The sequence below is a fragment of the Canis aureus genome, chromosome X (assembly GCF_053574225.1).
Source record: "Canis aureus isolate CA01 chromosome X, VMU_Caureus_v.1.0, whole genome shotgun sequence".
In the NCBI taxonomy this organism is placed as follows: domain Eukaryota; kingdom Metazoa; phylum Chordata; class Mammalia; order Carnivora; family Canidae; genus Canis; species Canis aureus.
In genome coordinates this window covers 117,665,970-117,686,032 of record NC_135649.1, presented here as the reverse complement: position 1 = coordinate 117,686,032, position 20,063 = coordinate 117,665,970, and the positions used below count along the sequence as shown (strand labels likewise).

At 49.6% G+C, this 20,063-nt stretch overlaps 1 protein-coding gene across 2 annotated transcripts in view; it reads left to right on the top strand.

Moving 5' to 3' along the window:
- The window catches only part of WWC3 (WWC family member 3), a 119,649-nt gene that overhangs the window by 82,156 nt on the left and 17,430 nt on the right, over positions 1-20,063 (top strand). For both annotated transcript variants that reach the window (XM_077889129.1, XM_077889130.1), the window contains 5 exons: positions 8,428-8,670; positions 11,290-11,379; positions 12,381-12,946; positions 18,422-18,542; positions 19,314-19,388. In XM_077889129.1, the coding sequence (XP_077745255.1) occupies positions 8,428-8,670; positions 11,290-11,379; positions 12,381-12,946; positions 18,422-18,542; positions 19,314-19,388 (1,095 nt within the window). The remainder of the gene's footprint in view (positions 1-8,427; positions 8,671-11,289; positions 11,380-12,380; positions 12,947-18,421; positions 18,543-19,313; positions 19,389-20,063) is intronic.

Sequence of the window (20,063 nt, the reverse complement as noted above, 5' to 3'; positions counted from 1 at the left end):
ATGTCCTGATGTGAGCCTTGGGATATTTCCCCTTGATCTGAGGAGAAAAAAGGCATCAAGATATGCATGTCTTTAGGGTTCTACCAGAGGCAGGGGTGGTCTTTCCATTTTAAGAACTGTGTTCGCACGGTATGTAATCACACCGAGCTCAGTTTGCCGTTTCTGACCCTTCGTGGACATCTGAAAAGGCTCGTGGTCTTGGGTATTTCTGTAATGAATTATCTTTTTGGGTGCTGGAGAAAACGGCCTTGGAGCTGCACCCTGAAGGATGCTGGGATCCTGGCTGTCTATGCGCCTGGGAAGGACTTCTCAGCCAGAGGGGAGCAGAACAGGGTGGAAAGTTGTGTAATTGCAAGTTTCTTAGGAAGTGTGTGTGTGTGTGTGTGTGTGTGTGTGTGTGTGTGTGTGTATGTGGTGGGTGGGGGGATCAGTCTGAGGCAGCCTGGCCCACCTGTAGCTACAGAATGAAGGGGAGTGAGGAGTGGGATGGAGGATGCCATGAGCTGGGAAGCAGGGCCACGTCATGGGGAGCCAGTAGTGCCTTGGAAAGGCGTTGAAATTGCTGGGCATTCTAGGACTTTTGAGTTGGGAGTGTTCAGTGTGAGCCATCCAAATGGTGACATGTCCAGGAGGGCAGCTCGAGGCAGGAGTGTGGGAATCTTGAGCATATAGATGGTGCTTAAGTCGTGGAGTGGCTGAGCTCACCTTGGGACAGAGCATGCGCTGAGAAAGGAAGAGAATTTGGGGCTGGGTCATAAGGAAGTCCCATAGCCGATGACCTAGTGAGAGGGAACTTGGCCAGAGGATGGAAGTCAGAAGTCCAAGAGAATCGGGGTAGGAGTGAGCAGAAAAGAGAAGAGGAAGTAAAGCCTCAGAAGACACTCACCTCCCCGGGACCCACAGAAGAGGAGGAGATGCTGGCAAAGGGCATCGGGAAGGGAACAGAGAAGGAATAGCAGGGGGAGGACAGACAGACTGCTGCCCAAGCACTGCCCCAAGGTGTGTCCCTGGTCCATAGTGCACAGGGCAAAGGAGGGCAGCGACGGATTTATATCAAGCCGATTGGCTTTTTGTCCATGCGGAGAACTCTTAATCTGATCTTTTTTGTTTGTTAAGATCTCTTTCTTTTACAAAATAATGATGACAGTGCGAGTAGGTGTCTTCAAAATCTATACTTGGGAAAATAAAAAGTTGGCAGCCCTACATCGGCCTGTCCCCCTTCCTTAAGTCACACTGGCCTGTGCCGAGTGTGACCTCTACTGAGTATGACCTGTGCCAGGTGTGACGTAGATGGCTCCCTGGAACTGAAGGAGGAGAATGGCCCGGAAGAGAGTTCTCTGTGGCTCCCTTCATGGCCGAGGATCATTTTTAAAATTTTTATTTTCTTATTTAAATTCAGTTTGACAACATATATTCACCTAATGCTCTTCCCATCACGTTTCCTCCTCAGTGCCCTTCACCCAGTGACCCCATCCCCCCGCCCACCTCCCCTTGTTCATTTCCCAGGGTTAGGAGTCTCTCATTTTTCTGATTTTTCCCACTCAGTTTTCCCTCCTTTCCCCTATAATCCCTTTTACTATTGTATTCCCTGTATGAGTGAAACCATATGATGATTGTCCTCCTCCGATGGACTTACTTCACTCAGCATAATCCCCTCCTGCTCCATCCACGTCGAAGCAAATGGTGGGCATTTGTCCTTTCTGATGGCTGAGTCATATTCCATTGTGTATGTAGACCACATCTTCTTTATCCATTCATCTGTCGAAGGACATCGTGGCTCATTTAAAGGTGGATCTTGAGTTTTGATACTCAGTTTGTGTTTTCATCAGACTTGAAGCTGCTTTAGGATGTCTGTGAAGCATTCCTGTCGGCAGAGCCCCTCAACTCCTGTTCACCAAGCCTGTGATCGTGGTGCCCTCTGTTGGGCACCCAGGGTTCTGGTTCCCTGTGGTGGCTGCAGGGCACATTTCCAGTCCCCATGGAGTCTTTGATTTGGTCTCTAGTTGCTGATGTCAGTTCTTCTAGATCTGCTTTCTGGATCTGGTGAGCAAGTGAGGCCTGACTTGTAACCTCCTCAGCTGTGCATCATATGATGGCCAGCCACACCTGGCCAGGCGCTGGATGGGGACACACTGTGGGACCACGGTCAGGATGGCCTCGCGTCCCTACCCCGCAGTAGATGTGGGAAATGAGGGAGGGTCGGTGTCATCAGGTCCCAGGAGCGGAATCACCCGGAACCACATCAGAGATTTTACTCTGGTTGCCGATTCTGTTTTTTCAGACTGCCTCCAAATGGGACACATGATTAGAACAGTGTAGACGAGGGAGGAGTGCAGTGGCAGGCAGTTCTCCACCAAGAACCAAATCTAGAACTGACATTAACATTTAAGAACCCAAGCAGTGAGGACCACAGTCAAAGCACAGTGGCTGTGATGTTTTGTCCGGGGACGTTCCACGTGGCCACGTCCGTGACAGTCCCATGAGTGTCACTGCAGGAGGGTGGCCCCGTACAGGAAAGCAGTTCACCCACCAATGCGGGGCAAAGTGCATCGCGTCAACTGGCAGCATTAGCAAAGAATCATGCGTCCTTCCTGCTCTTTCCCTCTGAGGCTGGGAATGGCAGGTGACTTTTTCTTTTGCTGCAGGACTTGAATTATTTGAGTGGTACGGTTCGGCGTTTGGTCTTGTCATTTCTACTGCCTCACCTGTGGACATCACCCCCCCACCCCACCCCCGACCCCGAGAAGTTCAGCCCACCTACCCTCTGCAAAACCTCCTGGGCTTTACCACTTCTGAGTTGGGGGGAGAAGTCTGTGCGAGTGTGTATTTCAGAGAAGTCTTCCCTTGCGTATCTAGATTTGAGATGTTTTCCAGAGTTGGGAAATCATCCAAGTGCAGCGGTTCTAGACAATCAGAAGTAATCGGGATGTAGTCACATTTAAAGGAAGTTTGTGGAAGTGGGACTCATAATTCCAAGTGGTGGCGGGAGTGCTGGAGAATTCCCTGGACCAAACCACAACTATCATGGTGATTAGTTTCATGTTTTCAACTCAGGGTCATGTGAAATGTACCCAAACAACTGCTTCTTTGTTTCCCTTTGGGAACATCACTTTGGATTCTCAAGGCAGATCTTATGATAGGGGTATTTTCACATTATTGGTTAAAAGTTGTAGAATTTTATTTTTCAAAGCCAGCTTGGAGGAACAAGTCTTGAAGTAATTTCAGTGATGCAGACAGTTCCTTATTTTAAACCTAAGAGCTCTTGTTCCAGAACTGTGCACAAACTGTAGCTGTTTCCATAGAAACCCTCACAGCACAGATAGGAACAAAACATTTGGCCCATCCAGTTTCTCTGTGTCTTAGTGTTTGTTGCCGGGATGGGTCCTGCTGTTCGTCTGTTGTCAGGAATCACTGTAGTGTTAGGATTCCAGTCGAATTGGATCAGTCGCTTGGTGTTTTCCTGCATCTCTCCAGTGACTGTGGATCTGGGTTTGGGGATGAGGCACAGCCTGGGGCAAACACGGGAAAGCATCCTAGGCCCTGTTGCTCCTCCTTCCCCACTCAGGCCAAGAGAAAGAACCCTGCAGGTGTCCTTTTCATTTAAAGAAGTCACTCTCTAAAGCTCTGGATGCTCAAAGGGGACACGGCATGAGGGCAGGGAGAGGTTTGGGGGTGTTAGTAGATCCTGCCTACACCACATATTCTAGATTCAGACTTCTCGAATTTTCCTTTAGGATAGAGAGCTGAGCCAAATGGACACCAGTTTATTGATATTTAATTCAATCAGCTGCAGTGATTTTTATCTATCTGGCCTAGATCTCAGCTGAGATTTTCTTGAACTTTTGCTTTTCACTTACATGGGTTTTTGCAAAAAGAAAACTCAGGAGAGAAAACATACAAAGTATCAAATCTGTAGCTGAGATTAAAATCTGAAGGCACAAGTTTCTAAGCTGACTCCCTGCCCTGGAATGTGGCATTGGGGTCCGTCATGTCCCATAACCAGATGGGACCATGGCTTGCCTGGAGTTTGGTTTCTCTTCCAGAAAACAACCGTATTTTAGGAACTTGCAAAAATATAGTAGGCTGCAGAATTTAGGTATAAATTCCAATAATTAAGGATTATGTTGGATATATAAAATATACCTCAAAAGTGTTATATTAAAAGTGCATTTCTAAAAATAAAAATGCAAATCACATTTAGGATTTCCATGTGAATTGTGAGGGGCGCAGAAGCTTTTGCAGCATAAATGCAGGTTTCCATTCATGGTTTAATGGTGCCTGGTTTATAATAGAAAACGTGTTCAGGGAAAAATAGGGAAAAATAATTCATATTTTATTTCTGTCTGCATTAGACCTGTTCAAGGAACAGAATTTGGAGATCACATAATAAATATGAAACCTGAATGCTTGAATGAGGGTTTGCTCTCATTTCTTCTCTATCCTGAGCACAGGGACATATATTTTAAAGCTTTTAAAGGCATTTGTGAGAGATTATATATCGGCCATAAAATGTATTACCTATCAAAAATTAATATCAATACAGATTAAAGTTGACTAATAGGAAAAAAAAAAAAAAGCCCTCACCAATTTTAAGTTGCTCTCAGTTTTCTTTAAAAATGACCTTGGGAAAGTTTCTTTTTTGCAAACTTTAATCATGACCTTGCTTTGCTTTCATGTATTTAATTTCACCCAAATGATATTTCAGTGGGCAGTGGGGTGGGGGAGGCTTTCTAGAGATTGTTTTTCTCATATTGTGCAGAATTAGAAAAATAGTACTTGCCAGAGTGGGGCTCCGGCCTTCGGCTCAGCTGTGTGGTGTGGATGTAGAAGAAGGGGCGCTGTACCTCTACGTCTGTGCTTACTTAGCCTTAGGTGCCAAGTCTGTTCCCTCCAGTAAACCTAATGCACGAAGCATACTCCTCGCAGATGGCTTGTTTCTAGGCCAGCAGCACAGTAGACGAGGCATACTGCGTCAGAGGTAAAGCCGTCTTGTCTGTCCCTTGGTGAGTGCACAAGAAATCATCGAAGGAATCCTTCGAGAGCTTTTGGCTTCCAGTGCAGACAGGCGAGACATATGTGCCACACTCTCAACCTGGCTGAGAGCAGGCCCCAGATGTCTGCGTCTGGAGTTTGGATATAGGGGAAAAAATGGCACTTGGCAATATATATCGGTATTCTTCTAGATTCATAGCTAGCTCGGAGATGACCATGCAATCATTTGCATCATTGTGCAATTTAATTATTTTAAAAAGCACTTGTCTTAAGCGTAGACATGCTCGCCTCGTGTTTAGCGCAGCTCAAACAACTTTTCCAGATGGGTCGCATGACGTCAACTTCATCCAGATTTTGTTTCTGCTACAGAGGTTGTCCCTTGCCCTATGTCTGTGCATGTTTCCCTTGTAAGCTGTACAAAGTCACAGTACTGTGCTTCACTTCGGCCCCAGTACTATTTCTCTTTACCTTTGTTGGACAGACCTTTTGAAGAAGTTTGCCCTTTGCCTCTCTTCCCGCTTTTAATTCTTTCCTTCCTTCATTCTTTTTTCTGATAGTGGATATTACTTGAGATTTGCCTGGATAGAGTAGGATTATCTAGGATTGGAGCTCCTGCCGCCTTCAGCAACTTGAATGCTTGTAGAGCAGCAGCTGACACACCTGGTCAGCGCACATGGAATCTGGATCACCTTCCATGTACACCTCAGAAAACTCAAAGGGAGTGCTTTTTCAAATGTGTGTGCTTGTATTATATATATATGTGAGAATTAGTATATGTTACCAAGTAATAATGGCTAACTTTATTTTTTTGTATAAAGATTTATTTATTTTGAGAAAGAGCATGTGAAAGAAAGCATGAGTGGAGGAAGGGGCAGAGGGAGAAGCAGACTCCCCACTGAGCAGGGAGCCTGATGCAGGGCTCAATCCCAGAACCCCGAGATCATGACCTGAGCCGAAGGCAGATGCTTAACCAACCTAGCCACCCAGATGCTCCATAGGGCTAACTTTAGCTGGGTTCAGAGAGACTTTCTTGAGGATTGATCAGATAAATTAAATGAAAAATTATGAGGACACAATGGATTTGCTTAGGTTTGTTCATCTCTTTCATATTTATTCCTTACTTTTGGCTTGTCTTGATCTCCAGTAGAATGTTCCAGAAATTTCATTGGGTATAATGTCTGATTTGGCACTAACTTATTTATGGGACGACTTGGAGTATATTTTCCTTGGGCTTCAGTTATATGACTGCCATAAATTTTCATTACACTAATTAGACATAGATGGATGCTTGAGCCTGGTTGGATTCCTAGCCCTGGTCAGCTGCCTCTGCCAGTAGTATTTTTCAGTGACATGATTTGGCACCATTTTCCAACACATTTTCAGGAAATTAGTTTTAAGTTGGGAAAGAACTTGCCTAATAAAGCTACTGACGTTCAGCTATTTTCTTTACCTTCTTAGGGAATTGGACTTGAGTAAAATGTGCATGTTTAAACTATAACTTGTATACTCTTTTTAAAAAATTTTTTTTTGAGAGAGAGAGAAAGAGAGAGCACAGGGAGAGAGGAGGGGGGCGGAGGGAAAGAGAGAAGCAGACTCCCTGCTGAGCAGGGAGCCTGATGTGATGTGGGGCTCCATCCCAGGACCCTAAGATCATGACCTGAGCCAAAGGCAGATGTTTGAGCCACCAGGCACCCCTACTCTTTTTGTGTGTGTGTGTATGTGTGTGTGTGTATGTGTGTGTGTGTGTTATTGTTTTTGTTGTTGTTTTATTGGTTTGGTATCTGAAGGTGTCTTACCCAGCCCTCCAGCCAGGCTGGGTAGTCCCCAGGCTCATGTCTAGCTCAAGAGGAGCCTGAGCTGGTGCAGGGCTGGCCAACGGGCTTTAACATGAGGACTGACAGCAGTTGATAGGCGGTATCTGCAAGGGAGCACAAGGAAGGATTCTGAGGTCTGGACCTAGCAGGTAGGATGCCAGCTTTGATTAGTTTGTGTGCCCTGGGCAGGGGACAGGGTAGTGTCAGGAGCCCTCCTGCCATTCCTATTTTAGTGAGGATCATTACAGTGGAACCTAATGCAAGCCCCTAAGAGCTGCATGGCCAATTAGGATGCTCCAGACCAGGCTGGGCTGCCTGAAAGCAGAAGGTTTTCAGACTTAAGCATCAGAAGTACCTGGAGGACTTGTTAAAGCCCGGATTGCCCACCCCCATCCCCAGAGTGTCACATGCAACAGCCTTCGGGTGGCACCTGAGGTTTCCATTTGTCACAAAGCTCCCACTAATGCCAAGGCTGCCGCTCAGGGACCCCACTTGGAGAGTCGCTGCCTTAGAGGATACAGGGCCATGTGCCCCTGCCCCTTCGCTGTCTTCACAACTCTCTGTGACCTCAGAGAAGTCTCTGGATTTTATTTTTTGGGCATGTATGCCAACATCTGCCATCCACAGCACCGGGGTCAGGGCGAGTCCAGCATCCCTCGTCTGTCTGAAAACAGATAGCCCTCGTATTTAGCCTCGCTTAAACTTGAGGGGCGGAAATCCTTCTCTGCCTGTGAAAGGGTGCTCTGAAAACATGAGCCACTTCCATCTCATTTCACCTGTGTTCAGCAACAGCTCAGGACGCAAAGCGATGCAGTGTGTGCACCAAGCAAGCACGCGGAGACCTAGGCACGTGGAAAGTGACCCCAGAGCCCGTATTTGACACCTGGAGGATGGTCGTGCTGAAACATTTAGCGAGGCTGGCTGGTTTGCACGCCCCTGCTGAGCTCATGCCGCGGGCACGCTTAGCGGAGCCGACTCTCATGCTTTCGTGTATTTGCTGCTGTGTTTGCTCCCAGTTCGTGCGTTCGGCTCTTGCTGAGCGTGTGCTCTCTGCGAGGTGTTCCGAATGTCCCCATGCTCAAGGTCCCTGGTGCCGGAAAGGGCCCACCGAGCTGGAAGACGGGAGCGCCGGACTTGGGGGGGGGGTCTCTCCCGTCGTGTCCAGGTGGTGTGGGCGGTGAGGTGCGGCAGTGCAGGCAGGAAGCCAGAAGCGTCTCTAGCACATCCAGCACCGTGTTAAGCTACTGACGATGGGAGCCGCAGGGAGAGGAGCTGGTTCCACCTGCCCTGGGGCAGTGCCGTGCAGCAGGGCTCAGGTCTGAGACAGCACAGTGCACGGCCGTGGGAGGATGTCAGCCTTTTCATCAGTGCTTTGACACGAGCATGCCATGCTTCCTGCCCTCCCTGATCTCCTAGGCCAGGAGGTTATGCAGAGGACCTCCACACTCTCTTTATTACCCGCAATTTCCCAATGCTTTGTTTTTGTCATTTAAGGGTCACTCGGTGCAATAATGTCAGTATTTACTTAGCAGAGTGAGTTTCTAGACTCAGTGTGATGGTGTTGAGAAGGTGTGAAGGTGTATTTTGACCTCACGGACTTTTCTGGGCCCATCTCTTGCAGAGTCTCGACTATCCAGCAGCAGCTGGCCCAGCTTGATAACGAGTCCTGGCCGGGTCTGGCCGAGGCCGACAGGGACCGGCTGCAGCTCATCAAGGAGAAGGAAGCCCTGCTCCAAGAGCTACAGCTCATCATTCAGCAGAGAAGGCCGGTGGAAGACGTGGCCCGGCTGGAGGAGGAGAGGAGGCGCCTGGAGGAGGAGATCCAGCGGGCCCGGGCCACATCTGTGCAGGGCGCCACGGAAAGGTGCGCTGCCTCCCGCGGTTTTGGGAGCATGCAGGCCTCAGCTCCGAGTGAAGAACCAGGTGGAAAAGCCAAACTGGAGAACTTGCACTGGGCAGGATCGGTCCTGAGTGTTGGTACTCAGGGATCTACCGCCTGCTGTGTTTTCTTGCCAAGTAGCGGGAAGGCAGGAGGTGCAGGGAACGTGCTCCCTCTCTTCTGCGGGTGGTGCCAGCTTGGTCCTGGGCTCGTGTTCAGAAGCAGGAGGGGATGGAGGGCGGGAAGATGGGAGCCCCCGGCTCAGCCCCCGCCCCTTACCACTACCGGAGTGCTTTCCCCTTGTCTGCCCGCCAGCGGCCTGGACAGATGGGGTTTGGCAGCAGGAGGGTGGGAGGCAGGCGCTGGCACGGAGATGGAGCCCCGTGGCTTGCGACTTAGGTTTCCACCAGGAAAATCTACGCGCTCTGTTGCAGCAGGAAGCCGGCAGCCTGGCATGTGGCCGGTCTCAGATGTGCCTCTCCTCAGTCTGTGCTGGGTGCTTTGCTGGCGCCGAGGGTGTGAAGCTGGCCTAGCATCCCGAGCCCTTGTGCTCAGCCCGGTGTGTGCCCGGCTCCCGGCTTCCACTCGCCACGCATGATCAGGGGCTGTGTCGCAGGCTGGGCCGGCTTTGCACATTTCACAGCTGCCAGAAGTTTATCTGTGGGTATCAGCTGAGCTTTGGAAAGCACCCTACTCCCCGGCATTTGATAATCTACTGGACCTTAAAATCCAGTGTGGCTTTTTTTTTATTTAAAGATTTTATTTATTTATTCATGAGACACACACAGAGAGAGAGAGAGAGAGTCAGAGACACAGGCAGAGGGAGAAGCAGGGTCCACGCAGGGAGCCCGACGCGGGACTCGATCCCGGGTCTCCAGGATCACTCCCTGGGCTAAAGGCGGCACTAAACCGCTGAGCCACCCGGGCTGCCCAAAATCCAGTGTGTTAAAGGACCACACGCTGAATCTGTATGAGCATTCTGTACATACAGTTTAATGGTCACCTGAATTATTTCATCCATACAGATGCCCTGATACCTGTTATCTAATCACCTGTTTGTTCTCAGTATGTGATGGGGGCTATCGATGCTTGATATTCATCGTTAATAGAGGTCTGTGTGGGACATTAGTGGCTGATGTCTGTATTGGCGGGAAGTGGTATTTGCAGAGCCCAGCTCATCGGAATAGGTAGAGTGAATTTTAGTTTGCTTAACATGATCATGTGCCCCGTCACTTCACTCAAACAGGGAGTTTTGAGTCTGAAAGGGGCTGTGAACTGAAGTTTTCATCTGTGCTTCTGTGCCCTTGGTATTCTGTTGTGTGTGTGCTGGGTAGGAGGGGCTGGGAGTTCATTGGGTTGGTTCTCTTAAGGGGGGGTGGAGTCTGTCCCATGAATGCCACCTGCTTCTCAGGACCCCACACTCATGCACCCTTGACTGTTTTTTGCCCTCGCCACATGGAAATGCTAGCCCACATGAGTGCTGGGGTCCCAGAATACAAATCTACGGACCCCCACGGAGCTGATGTTACCCTTGATGCCCAGGTTTAGAAACTGGGCCCGCCAGGCTCGTGCAGCTGAGGGAATCTCTTGTGGGACCAGCCCAGGAGCTGAGTCCTGTGTTGTAGAGCCCTCTCCTGGGACTGATTTGGCCCACGTGTGTCCTCCGGATCTGCCGCTAACCGGCACGGGCCCCTGAGGCAGGAGGCTTTCCCTGGGAAGACTGGGGGGCCTTAGACCCGGTGTGGAGCCAGGACAAAGTGAGGAAGGTCGGTGTCTTAGGACTGAGATGTGCCAGCCGCTTGGCCAGTCTGCCTGTCTTGGCTCAGGGCCCTCGTTGTGAGGTAGGAAGTCTGCGCTGGGGTAGTGAGTGTCACTGGGGGTTGGGACAGCATAAAGCCTTTCCCCTGTCAAAGGACAGAGCACCTGTCTTAAGGGTGCCCACGCAGTCACACAGTAAATGCCATCGTTTGATTTATAAATAAGGACTGTTTTGTTGTGAGGCAAGCATATTCATTCAGTAACTGTTGAGCACATGTAGCGTCGGGCTCTGTTCTACGCAGTGGACTTAGTGCAGTGGAGAAAGTTCATTTCAGAAATAAGAAAGAAGAAAGTGGAAAGAAGAAAAAAAATTACCTTCAACCCTGTGACAGTTGCTGTTTTATTTGTATCTAATCTTAATTCTATGGATTTTAGAATTGCATGCATTTTTGCCCAGAGCAGGGCTTAAGTGAGGGACTCTGATTTGTTCTAAGAAATTCCAGTAGATTGCTGTGTTGCTCTGTGTCTGAGTCCATCTTTTAGTCTAGCCTCTCATCCCTTCTGTCTGTTCACACACCTGTCCTTCCCCCCACCCCATCCGTTCACATCCCCCCATCTGTGGAGCTCCTGCAGTGGCTCAGGCACTGTACAGGGTGCTGGGGGCACAGTTTCAAGCAAGATGAAACAGCCTCTGTTATCTTGGTGTCTGTGACCCAGATGTGGTTATTAGAACTTAGTCGTTGAAACCTAAATCATTTGGGGGAATTTACAGTTGAATTTCTGATTGGGAAGATCATAAACTCACTATTTTTGAAATCCACCAATGGCCTGTTTTCTTACCTACAGGATTCTGCTTCAGGAAAAAAGAAATTGCCTCCTTATGCAGCTGGAAGAAGCCACCCGCCTCGCGTCCTATCTCCAGTCCCAGTTAAAAAGGTGGGTAACTTTCTTTATTTTGATTCTGATTTTGAGGGGAGGAGGGGCAGAGGGAGAGAGAGGATCTCAAGCAGGCTCCGCGATCTCACCACCCTGAGATCAGGACCTGAGCCGAAATCAGGAGTCAGACGCTTAACCCGCTGAGCCATCCGGGCGCCCCTCGGAAGGTAGGTGGCTTTAGAAGAGGAAACTGTACTGAATTACCACGTTATAATGACGTGTCCGTGAACTTCATCATCCCCTTTAGCTTGTTTCCCTCCTCCCGGCACTTAGAGCCCGAAGCGCTGGCACACACCGTGGCAAGGGGCTACGCTGTATTTTTAAGAGGAGCTGCTCATGTGGGATCCGGGGAATGTGAGGAGAACCAGGTTGGCTGCAGAATAACGAGTCTGAAGTCAAGTTTGGCCAATGATTCTGTGATTGAATTAGCAGCTTCCGAAGTGTGTGTATCCATCTCCACATGCACATGGATGGTTCTATTTTGTTGTTTTTAAAAAAAAATGATAGGAACATTTTTAAAGGAAGATTGGCATGCTCAATAATAGCTTCTGTTTTCCAGTACTTACTGTATGGTGAAGCGTAATATGAAGGGCTTTCTATGTATTATTTCTTTGTCATTCCTCCTAAAAATGCCTTGAGGTAGAAATGATGGTCTCCCAGCCCCCAGTGACAAAGTGGGGGGGCGGTCCTGAGGACAAATCACTTGACCCAGTGTACTCGCTGGTCTGCGTTTGAGCTGGAACTTGATGTTAGGCACGTTTCCCTGATGTTACCTACCACTCTCTACTGACACTCAGAGGGAAATGAAGGAAATATTAGTGATGGTGCCTTAGAAGTGCTCGTGAGTGGTTAAGGACGTGCTCTGGTTGGTGGCAGGATGAGGCTGGATGTCGTTCCCTCTGGAACAGACCAGGTGCTCAGCTCGGCAGTGGGGGACAGTGGGGCTCCAGCATGGGCCTTCAGGCCACACGTCGAAGAGTGTGGGGTATGTCTCGTTTCAGCCTGTCTGCCAGCACCCTGACCGTGTCTTCGGGGAGCAGTCGTGGGTCCCTGGCCTCCAGCCGGGGCTCGCTGGCCTCCAGCCGGGGGTCCTTGAGCTCAGTCAGCTTCACCGACATCTATGGCCTCCCACAGTACGACAAGCCTGACGCCGAGTGTGGCCAGCTGCTGCGCTTCGATCTCATCCCCTTCGACTCCCTGGGGCGTGATGCCCCCTTCTTGGATCCCCCGGTGCCTTCAGGCTTCCACAAGCAGAGGCGCTCCCTGGACACACCACAGTCCTTGGCATCTCTGTCCTCGCGCTCCTCCCTGTCCTCGCTGTCCCCCCCGAGCTCCCCCTTGGACACGCCTTTCCTTCCGGCCTCCCGCGACTCGCCCTTGACCCAACTGGGGGACACTTTCGAGGTGCCCGGCCTGGGTACCCTTGACAGACTGCGGGCTCAGGCCTCTGCTTTGGGGGATGAAGACTTGCCAGGCACGGTGTCCCTTCAGCCACACGGGTTCCCCGGGGATGGGGAAGGACCTCGCGAGCGGGGACCTCAAGTGACCACTGCTCCCACGGCTGCAAGTAAGTATCGAGAAGTCCTGGGGTTTCCTCCGTCCGGGGAAGAGGAGGCTCTTAGATTCGGGGAAGAGACCGTGGGCCGTTGCACTGAAGTCCGCTGGCTCTTCAGTTCCCTAGTGAGCTTTAGGTTTCAGACTGTCGGCAGGGTGGGGAAGCATGCCCGCCTGTGTGCTGCGTGCTTTCCTCGTGGGGCTTGCACGCTGGGCCCGGAGAGGTCACGGAAATGGCACAGTCGTCTTTTCCCAGGTGTTCGGCCTATTATCCGAACATGCCTAATTGATGAAAACGATGGTGAGAACCGCACTCTCCCCTGGGCAGCAGCTGCTCCCAGAACCTTCCAGGGTGGGGGCCACCCAACAGCAGCACGTGGACGGTGTCTGCCGGTGGAAATCTCTACTTCCTCTGTCCCTGTGACTTCATCTCTTCATCCTGTGTCCTTACAGTTGTCAAAGGTGTAGTTTATCAAACATGGGAATGAAAATAATTGGTGTAATTTCAAAAGACGTGCCGGTAAGCATCCATCATTTCTACCGAAGCGATTTCTCTGGTGGTCCCCAAATCGAGCAACGTGAACTTTGTCCATCTGGTCAGTGTTAATTCAGCTTCTCCTTGGTGCCAGACCCTGTCTGGTTGTAGCCCATGTGGAAAATGGAACTCTTGTCCTAAAGAATATTCCAGTTGATGGCTTATGCACAAGGCGGGGCCCGGACCCTAACTCTCCTGGTACCTTGACCTTATGTGCTTTCTTGAGCCAAATTGTGGCAACTTTTAACTTCCTTAGGTTCCAGAGAGGATTGAGAGCAAGGTCTCATTCCTGGAGTTCCTGAGCTGTTATTTACAGCAGAAAGGTTTTAGCCATTCTGTGTAGGCAAACACCAGGTATTTGTATAGCTTAGTGGATCTCAACCAGGGGAGCTTTTGAACCCTGGTAGGTGCTTGTCAGTGGCTGGTTGTCACAACTGAAGGCCGCGGTAGGGAGGGGCCCCTGGCCTCTGGTGCGGGTGGGGGGTGGGAGTGCGGGCACCAGGGATGCTGCTCCACATCCTGCAGCCCCACGAGGGCTGACCCAGCCAAAATGGCAGTAGTGCTGAGGCTGAGAAACTCTGCTCATGTGCCGGGGACTCCTTCAGCAGCAGGGGCCAGAGAGAAAACATGAGGACACAGCCAGGGTGGTGTGGTGGAAACGGTGTCAGCCTCGCAGCTTAGAGGCCCAGACTCTGCTGACTGGCTAGCTGTGTGGGCATGAGCACCGCCTGGGACTTGGCTGAGTCTTGGCTTCCCTGCCCGTGAGCAAGGCGCTCTTGATGGCTCTTCCATTCACCCCCATTCTGTTACCCCGACTTTTCTGTATATAACCACACTGCTTGTCATCTATATAAGAGAATCTTAGTCCCGTTAGCACCTACACGCTGAACCAGAAATCTGGGAGGCCCTGAGGCAGTCCCGTGGCTTTTTGGCATCTGTTATTTGGGTGTCTCCTGTGTGTTTGTGAACGCACCTTTCATGTTCCCACCTCTGCTGCTTCTGTAATTCACCTGTGCAGGTGCCCTTCGTTCACTTCATTCTTCATGATCACAGGTTCAGTGCCCCCCTGTGTACTCCTTTCATTCAAAAAAGAAAATACAAAATCGGGCCCAAATTACACATCCGTTGTTGCTTAAGCTGATTGTGGTCACTGCCTTGCCTCCCTGCCAGCCTGTCTTCAAAAGGTGAGACCCAAGAGTATCGGTGCCGTGAGGCGGAAAGTCCACACAGGGCCTGGGGGCCTGGGGAAAGGCAGGGTGGGAGGGAGAAGGGCTGACTCGATTTCTGATCCTGATTTCTTTTTTCTTCCCACTCTGGCTGACTGGATAATGGTTCAGACTCCTTCCGCGGGGAGGTATTTGCTTTATGCTGGGTTCAGATACTGCCACCTCGTGGTAAATTCTTGTGTGACGTTGTCCGGTGACTTGGGTCTTTTCTTTTTTTTCTTTTATATGTATATGTTTTTATTGGAGTTCGATTTGCCAACATATAGTGTGACACCCAGTGCTCACCGTCAAGTGCCCCCTCGGTGCCCATCTTTTGCAACTCGAAGTCATTAACTCAGTGAATGCGTTGGTCGTGGAGGGTGCTCGCAGAGTGCTGGGTTGGGAAACCAGCCTCAGGCATGGACACAGGGTGACTTCTTGCCTCTCTTGACGTTTGGGGGAACGCTTGAGCCTAGTGTCCTCATAGCTTCACAAGCTGGCACAGATCCTTCTAGTCCTTATGTTACTCCACCCCCCGCTTATGATGCCTGCTGTCATGTAGTTCCCTCTGACTTTCTAGTTTCCTGAGGAAGAGGACAGTTCAGGTATGACCTCTGGAGAGTTTTAGAAAGATGACATTTGGGATCCCTGGGTGGCTCAGCGGTTTAGCGCCTGCCTTTGGCCCGGGGCATGATCTTGGAGTCCCGGGATTGAGTCCTGCGTCGGGCTCCTCCCGGTGTGGGACCTGCTTCTCCCTCTGCCTGTCTCTTTCTCTCTGTGTCTATCATGAATAAATAAATAAAATTAAAAAAAAAAAGAAAGATGACATTTTACTAAGATAAGATTCAAGATTGCCCAAACCTACAAAGCCAGCTCTAGGAATAATTCCTTCCATTGTGTGTTAAATCAATCCGAGGACGCAGACAGTGGGAGGGGAGAGTGGGAAAATACACTCTAACCTTGAACATTTTGAATATTTTCTATACTTTTATCTTTCTGGGATTTTATTTATTTATTTTTTGAAGATTTTGTTTACTTATGAAAGACACAGAGAGGCAGAGACACAGACAGAGGGAGAAGCAGGCTCCCTGCAGGGAGCCCGACGTAGGATCCGGGATCACGCCCTGAGAGGAATGTAGACAGTCAATCGCCGAACCACCCAGGTGCCCCTCTTTCTGGGATTTTAAAAACCAAATGTGTCAGGATGCCTGGTTGGCTCAGTCGGTGGAGCGTGCGACTCTTGATCTCGGGGCTGTGAATTCGAGCCCCACGTTGGGTGTAGAGGTTACTTAAAAATAAAATCTTAAAAAAAAAAAAAAGTCAAATGTGTCATGATTTGAAATCTTTGCCTATTTTCATTTCCCATCAGTACTCACTAATCTAAATCTGGGAAAACCTTGATTTTATTCATCTGTTTACTGATACTTTTATTATACTCATACTCTGTTTAAAATTGTTGGCTTAAATTCTGCAGTTTTTTCACTTTGTGCTTTTCTTTTATCTCTTTTCTCATGCGGCTCGACAGAAACGTTCACTGTAAGTGACCTTGGAATCCTTCACCTCGTTGGTCAGGCAGCAGGCACGTCTTTGTGCAATGAATCAGTGTGTTTAGGATGGGGGGGTGTGGCCGAGAAGGGCAGACCGCATAGTTGTACTTTAACGTAGCTCACTAGTTACTATTATTATTAATTCAATATTAATATTTATTCTGGCTACTAAAGTTGTATAAGAACTTTTCTAAAAGTTTGCAGTACTTATTCCTCTGTATTTTTTCCCAGACTTCAGTGGCTTTCATTATTTTAGTGTATGCCAGCTGGCAGCTTTGCCCCAAATGTGACTTTCATTATATTTTTTTCCGTCAAGCAGTGTTGATGTCCTTAGGTCTCAGCGTGTGTATATCTGTCTGTCGTGATGGAAAGGCCAGAGATTTTTAAAATGCAGGTTTGGAAGATTGTTTATTCCTGCCTTCACTGGCATTGGTCCCTGTGCTCCGTCTCACCTCGAAGCCCGAGAGCAGACGGCGGGGGGATGTAGTGTGGGATCTGCTGTGCGCTTTTCTTCACCCAGGACGACTGTTCATCATACTCCCTTCCAACAACTGCTTCCAGTTGCTCCGTGAGCGCGGGGACTAAGCCTGGGAGCAGTGAGGATTCATTCCTTCATTTCCTTTTTCTCCTCGTGGACTGCCATTGCAATGAGAGAGACATTCTGTGCGGGTTGTACCGTCGGGTGAACCAGAAGTGCTTAGGGTCACTGCTTGGTGTTATTTCCTTGAGAGAATGCAAGGCTGTGCCCAGGAGCCGTGCTGAGCAGCAGGGCCAGGGCCGGAGATGGGGAGCAGCTTTGTTTGCTAGAGATCCATGCAACGAACAGTTCCACCTGCAGTCCCCAGCTGGGGGAGTTGGGGCCTCCCTTGTGGCAGGAGTGACAAGAAGAGCTGGGCTTTGAGAGTCCCTGCCTCCGGCCACCCTAGACTGGAGCCAGCTTTGGTCCCTGACCCTCAGGGAGATGCCTGTAGCTGCCCAGGCTTGGCATTGCAGACCTTTGGAAGGTCAGCTTTTGTCTACAGTTGAGGTGGTTAAGACCGAAGACCACAGCCCTGTATGCTGTTTAGTGTGTTCGGATTTAACTGTTGTGTGTGAATAATGGTTTAGTTGAGCGAGCTGGTCATCATTGGACTGGACATTTCCCTCAACATAGGTATGCAGAGATGCCCAGGTTTTCACGTTCAGAACTTAGATGGCTAAAGAGAAGTGCAAAGTGGCCAGAGGGACCTGCGCTGTTAACGGGAGGCATGGCGATGTCAGAGTAAGGCTCAGTTCGGGGCTCCGTGTTAAATTTCTGTATTCGAACCAAGCCTGCCGCTCTGGAAAGCGTTGAGACGCCTGTGCGCACCTTCACGCTTAGCACGGGAGGATTGTATGCCTGCATTTATTGGCTTTGTGGGAAGGAACTTGTGCGGGGAAGAACAGAGACAGTTGATGAAATGCTGAAAGGAAGAATGTTGATGCTTATTTTCAGTTCTTGATCAGAAGGGATACAAGGCAAAAATAAGCTGCCTAGTAACAGTAGCTTGCTAACCCCTGGAAAGCAATTTTGGAAGCCAGTCTGGCCCCAGGGCTGCTGCGGAGGATACCACCATCATAGGAGCGTTTCCAAAGGCTGAGTCTGGGGTCAGCTGGGTCCTCTGACTTGAAAGTCACTGTGTCTTGTTAGGGTTTATTTGGATAATTAAAAAAAATGTTTTTTTCTGATAAGATATATAGTATATGTTTAGTGTATGAAATACAGGAAATTCTAAGCAGCATAAAGAAGGAAATGAAAAATGCCCCATGCCCCACTCGCATACATTTAGGTAACCGGCACTGTCCACATTCGGGGTAACATCTCTTCCCTGTCTTTCCTGTGTGATGGTCTCTTTCAAAGTGTGATACAAATGGGCATCCCCCCTTCATATTCTGTTCTGTGTGCTCATTAAGGAGGTGAAGAGAGATTTGTGACTGTTCAAAGAGCTTTTAAAGAAGTAGCCAGAAGTCTATTTCATCAGTTTTTCAATATTCAAAAAGATTTTGAGTGCAACATATTCAAACATATGCATGCATATATGATGGATGCATATATAATGGCATGTCCCTGGAACACTTAGTAACTTGTATGTGGCCTAACTTAGAGGTTCATTTCTTAGCATCATGGTCCCCGGCCTCCTGTGCTGTCACCTCCTGACCCCAGGTGTGTCTCTTGTTTGTAGCAGTGACCCTTCGAGAAGATAGCGCCAAGAGGTTGGAGAGGAGAGCACGGCGAGTGTCTGCATGCCTGTCGGATTATTCGCTCGCGAGCGATAGCGGGGTATTTGAGCCTCCAACTAAAAGGTTAGATCTTACCCCTAAGCCCACTTTCCACAGTGTTACTGTTAAGTGCAAAACGTATGCATCCTGGGACTTCTGCATATTGAAGGTTTGTGTGTGTCACCAAGGCTAGAATCTTTTCCCGACTTCTCTCAACTCTGGTAGGTCAGACCTCAGCAACCCACGAAGAAAAGTCCTCTGGCTTCTGTGTGACGTCTGGAGGTTGGCCCTCCTCCTGTGGTTCGAGGATGACTTCCTCCAGGCAGGCCCTGGGCAGTTGAAGGCCTAAGCCCATGAGAGCTGGGGAAGGAGAGCCGGTGTACAAGAGAGACCTGCCTTTTTAGAAAGGGCATTCATTAGAAATGAGGTTCTCCCTCCTTCTCTTCTTTCCTAAGCTAGAGGAATCCGTTTGTAACAATAAAACGCTTTTGGGATTCTGGACTTTATCTTGATTTGATATGTTTGATGTCATTGTTTCCTTCCAGGTGTCTGTCAGACATTTCACTTAGCACAGATGGTTTAAAAGTTAGTTTGGAACCTTGCCCTGAATAGCACATGTGATTTTGAAAAGTATCCCAAGTTATTTTCTCAAAAACAAGAGCACTTTGTAGGCAGGTGCCCACTGAGGTATGACAGGCCTGCTTTGTCCTTTTAGTCACATAAACTATTTATTTGTGTCACAACTTAAGAAAGCCCTTCTCGGTAAGAAGCGCCCCTAACACGAGAGAGCTTCTGCTAAAGCTGCAGTGACCGGTTCCCTGTGGAATAACCCCGGTGGCTTTCTGGTTTGTTCAGGAGTGAAGATACTGAAGAGTCTACACACGGAGACATTTGTGGTAATGAAGGGCCCCAGATCCACGTTGGATTTTTGTGAGTATAAGAGAGCCCTACCCTGTTGTTACTAGAGATGACCTCTAGATTGGGCCCACCCAGTGACTCACACTTCCAGGCTGGGAGAGATGCAGGGACCCCTGTGGTCTGGGTGCTGCTCTGGGCCTGGACACCCCCAGACCACTTCAGGGTCTCCTGTGAGGGGACACAGGTGGCAGGAAGGAGAGATGAGGATGAGCAGCTCCACTGCTGTCCTCCACCACTGAGCATCACAGCTCCCTAGGAGCTGTGACGTCATGGAGGTGGGGGGCACAGAAAGCCCTGGGCAGTTACCACACATTCCACCTGGAGTCGCCTGTGTCCGCCACTGCACAGAGCAGGAGGCTGGTCCCCTCCTGCCCAGAGTGAGGAACCAGGTGGGCTGCCACACAAAGCTTTTTGGGTTCTGATCATAGTTTCGGTGAAAAGCAGTAATCAGTAGTGTCCAGACTGGCACGGCAGGATGCTTGTGTCCCCACGACTTTGTTTTGCTCACTTATCACTCCAGTCGAGGTGGCACCATTGCCATCTGGGACTGGCTCCTCCTTCGCTTTGGGGGCTGACCTATGCGCTGGAGGATGTCGAGCAGCATCCCTGGCTGCCGCTCAGTAGGCGCCAGTAACACCTGGCCTCCCGCCTGCACCCAGTCCCGACAGCAGAAGTGCCTCCAGATGT